Source organism: Austrofundulus limnaeus, unplaced genomic scaffold, assembly GCF_001266775.1.
Source record: "Austrofundulus limnaeus strain Quisiro unplaced genomic scaffold, Austrofundulus_limnaeus-1.0 Scaffold147, whole genome shotgun sequence".
In the NCBI taxonomy this organism is placed as follows: domain Eukaryota; kingdom Metazoa; phylum Chordata; class Actinopteri; order Cyprinodontiformes; family Rivulidae; genus Austrofundulus; species Austrofundulus limnaeus.
In genome coordinates, this window is record NW_013952549.1 from 593,689 (window position 1) to 598,317 (window position 4,629).

General features: G+C 42.2%; 1 protein-coding gene across 7 annotated transcripts in view; it reads right to left on the reverse strand.

The window, feature by feature from the left end:
* Window positions 1-4,629, reverse strand: part of srgap1a (SLIT-ROBO Rho GTPase activating protein 1a) — a 96,942-nt gene that overhangs the window by 16,610 nt on the left and 75,703 nt on the right. For all 7 annotated transcript variants that reach the window (XM_014016545.1, XM_014016547.1, XM_014016546.1 and 4 more), the window contains exons 16-18: window positions 2,539-2,644; window positions 2,183-2,407; window positions 972-1,051 (exon numbers count right to left, since the gene is read on the reverse strand). In XM_014016545.1, coding sequence (XP_013871999.1) covers window positions 972-1,051; window positions 2,183-2,407; window positions 2,539-2,644 — 411 coding nt within the window. The remainder of the gene's footprint in view (window positions 1-971; window positions 1,052-2,182; window positions 2,408-2,538; window positions 2,645-4,629) is intronic.

Below are 4,629 nucleotides of genomic sequence, written 5' to 3' on the forward strand. Positions count from 1 at the left end.
ATCCTACAGTATTTTTACAGTTAAAATATATGTTTATCATATAAAGTTTAATGTTACAACTAATCGGGGATCCCTTTAAATCTCTTCTTAAAACTCATCTTTTCACTCTGGCCTTTGAACACAATTTGAAGTGTTGTTTTTTATGTTTTATTTTCTTTTTTCCAATTGATTTTATGATTGTATGCAAGGGTGAGAAGCTCGGTCATCCAGGAGGGACTCAGAGTAGAGCCGCTGCTCCTCCACGTCGAGAGGAGCCAGTTGAGGTGGCTCGGGCATCTGGTAAGGATGCCTCTTGGACGCCTCCCTGGTGAGGTGTTACGGGCACGTCCCACCGGGTGGAGGCCCCGAGGAAGACCCAGGACACGCTGGAGGGTCTATGTCTCTCGGCTGGCCTGGGAACGCCTTAGAGTTCCCCCGGAGGAGCTGGAAGAAGTGGCTGGGGAAAGGGAGGTCTGGGTCTCCCTTCTGAAGCTGCTGCCCCCGCGACCCGACTCCGGATAGGCGGAAGAAAATGGATGGATGGATGGATGGATGGATGGATGGATGAATGACCAATAATAGTTTGTACAAATGTATAAAGATATCATAAACCAATCAGGGAAATTAGAAATAAAACTTATTGACAGGGACCTTCAAATGACAAGGTCCCACCCCCAGCCTTCAAGAGGTCAACGGARTGCAGACCACCACAGAATTTGGAAAATGAGGATGTAGAGATGTCCTGAGGACCCAARGGAAAAGCAGAACCATTAGAATATGAATGGCTGTCCATCATTCTGAGCCCAGCTCSCTGGCCATTCAAGGTTAAAGCATTTAATAGGCTGAAAGGCAGGATTAGCCCCACAGAGCGCCTCAGAGYGGAGTTTAACCCTTGCAACACCACAGATGAGGAACAACGCTAACATTTGGACTTTTTTTATTTTGCTATATTATTAAGTGTGTTCACAAAGCATTGTAGTGTAGTGACTCACCATCCTCACTGGTGTGTGTCTCCGTCCCTCCCTCATTGTCCACCTCCTCCAGGGCTCCATGCTCACTGTAGGGACTCTCACTGTGGGAAACAACATGCAAACTGTCATCCACAACGTAAATCAGAGCAGAGCTCCAAAAACTTCTTTAACAACCCGTGTTCCCAATTTGGTTTTACCCTAAAAATCTTTGCAGTTACTCCACTATCACAGATGATGATAATTATTGGTGCATAAGGAAGTTCAAACAAATGTCATTGTCGCTTTTTTWGAAAATTTCCAAATCAAGCTGCGGTGCATCCTCTTTCTTTTTTTTTTCTGACCACTTTTCTTGCGGGGCCATGCTGTGAGAGCTGGCAGTAATGCCGCAACACCCATCTCCACAGATTACCCCTGCCAGGAACTGAGCATCTCCTCCCATCCCAACATGTCAGCAACCACCTCCTCCCCAGCRAGAAGGAAAAGCGAAGCTGCCAGGACAACAAACCTCCCGAGGGCTTTGAAAACACTGCCGARGGACACGGCTGTTCTGAGACGGGTGATTGGTTCTAGTCGGGGATGATTCCTCGTCAGCCTCGACGGAGAGCGATAAAGACAGGAAGAGACAGGAGATAAGCCCTGCTTACAGATGTGGAACTGGAAACGAGCCTTGAGTTTGACCTATTTGATTCCAGTGTTTGGACTAATCATTGCTTTCTCACCGTGAGACGTCTTCCTGCTTTGATTGAAGTAATTTATAAGATTGTTTCAGTCTGTCCCACCTGAAGATAAGTTCACATAAAGTCAGTCGATACATTCTTGTCATTTTCCGTCAGCTACAGCTGTCTAATTGGTGTGCATACTGAGTCACGTCAACCCCCACGTGCTACTTAGCTGCAGCACGAAGAGCTCACACATACCTACATAGCGAGACCCCCCATTGAAAGCAACTTGGCTGAGCGCCTTCGTTCCATTCAAAATAATAAAGATGAAATGAGAAAACCACCGCCATCCGCCAGAYGTTTTAAAACCATCTCTTTTGGGAAATGCGTACAGCTGCGTGAAGTGACTTCATCGGAATCTTTTGCATCTTTAATAATAGATGAAATTACCTGACCTACAGACAGCTGCGACAGGACTGGAATTTCACTTGAAACCGAGCAAGAAACTGAGCCTGCTTCTGAGAAACAGCCTTATTTCCAATAATGATGAAAGGGTAAGGATCCKCCGCTCACCAGTAGTCTCCACCAGCCATGCACTTCTCATAAATGGGTCCCTCCAGTTCTTTGGCATCGGGAAAGATGGTCTCGTGGTGGATGATGATGGTCTTGATGATCTCGTTTACGTGAGCCTGGCAGGAGACCTGGTCTTGGCTGTCCGGTGTAGGCATGAGTGTCGGGCCGAAACATATGGCCAAGTTGTACGGGTCCATCATGTTCTCGTCGCTGTACTGGGACAGACTGGAAGGGGAGGAAATTACAAAGGAAGACATAAAGACAGTCGTAACACAGGGAATTTATCCTAACACAATTAAAGTTAAGTAGGAACAAGACTTAGTAAAACGTAGAATTATACTGGTTTATTAACTCACTGGTTCAGAAAGGCAAAGAGGTAGCGCATCACAATAAGGACTGATCTGGGAATGGTGAGGAGGATCTTACGGATGTACAGCGCTCTCTCATACAGGTTTTCTATTCCTATAGCAGCAAAAAAGACAAAATGTACAAAATAATGGTAAGATTATTTAAAGTGCCTGTGACATCAATATTTTAAAATAAATATGAATGTATTGTTGGAAAGGTAACATTGATAACATGTTGTAAAAAAGATTTCATGCCACTGAGATGAACAGTTGTTGAGATATTCACATGTGAAGAAACAGGAAGTGATGTCAAAGGGGAATGTCTGAATGTAAACAGAGCGTTGCTAAAATGGCTAACAGCACAGACTGTAGAGAAGAATCCGATGTTTCTTTAGATTATTTTAATCAYTATCATAGAAAAATGAGAGAGTCATAGCTCAAATAATAATGTTTCAATAAACAAAAACCAGGGAGTTTTCTTTCTCAAAGAGTTCCCCTTTGATGTCACTTCCTGTTTCACTTTAACTGAGCAAAATTCAGAAGAAAATATGCCAATTATGTGACATAATGGGTCAAATCATGTGTATTACGCCAAGTTTCTTAAATATAAACGTTTTCTTTGACTTTTTGTATTTCATGGATATGCATGTCACAGGCACTTTAAGAAATAAAATGTTGGGTTTTATTTCTGTACATTCCCTCCATAGGAAGGTATTACATGTTCTATTGGGTTAGATCAGACTGTGGACACGTAGAGGAGACTGTCACGTAAAACCTACCTTATGTGTCAGAGGGTTGACTTGTTGATGCATTTGTTTCAAACACATAAAACATTCACGTGCCAAACTGAATTCTGTTAGATGCACCTCTCTTCATTAAAACTTCTGAAAACCCATTAAGGTGTTATCATTTTAAACAGGTACAACATTTTTAGAGAAAAAATGAGCATGGACTATTTTTGGCTCCCCTGCCTGTGTGTCTGTATTACTTCCAGTGCTTTAAAATATTGAGCATTATACCCAGAAAAGAGCAGCTTCTCTGTGGTAAATGTTATAAATATATAATTTTTTTCCGCTGATGCACTTCTACATCATATGAAAACTAAGCCAGACTTGTTCTTCCAACAGACAAATTACAGTATACTCTATTAAATTTGTTGGAGACCTGCACAAGCACAAAACGAATTTTGTTCAAACTTTGTAATGCCCTTTTAACTACAGCTTCCTGTATCTATGTGTTTCCCTTGTATTGTAACCCTTACAGAAATGAGCATTAAAGATCTCTGCAATAAACTTTATGGATATAACTCTATCTGAAGRCTAAAAACAGAAACTTTTTCTGCTTGTACGCTTCTACATGTGAAGACAGCGCCAGYCTTTGTGTCTTGTATTATCATATCATTTGTTCCAGCAGCCTTCCTGTTTTACTTGGATGAGGTGAGGCTCTGCTGGCTGCTAAAAATAGCCTCGTCATCCATCAGCCATTTCGTGTCAACTGGGATTTGGGCTTCTAGGATGCTTGTGATGCATTTAATTTTTCACGAATACCCAAATGGGTTTCCGTGTGGTTCCGGGGAGTTTCCGATGCTACGATTTAAAAGGTCATCTCTAATGAAGGTTTATTCTTTAACATAAATACATCTGTAATCACCACTGTGCAAAACACATCTGCTGCAAACTCCAAAATGAAAACTTTATACGAGTATGCAGCGGTGAGCAAGAAGCGAAACYGAGAAATGATCATGTAGCTGCTCTGAGCTGCTCCATGGGAAACAGGGTTTTTAATATGAAGCCTTCTAGGCACCCAACCCACACAGCAATCACTGGCTTGTTGAGCAGTGGAATGTAAACAGGGAATCCCCATCACTCATCCAGCACAACTGTGTGAAGGTACACCAAGGAGACACACAAAGACCCACTTCACACACGGGTGACCACACTAAAGTTTGCTTAAACAGGAATTCATGACAAAACACTGCAGCACACATGTTCGGATGAGCTTGTGGTAGGGCAGCAGGATATTGGAAAAAACTGACATTGTGATTTTTTTCTAACCCTGCGATGAGTATTTTGGTATATATATATATATATATATATATAT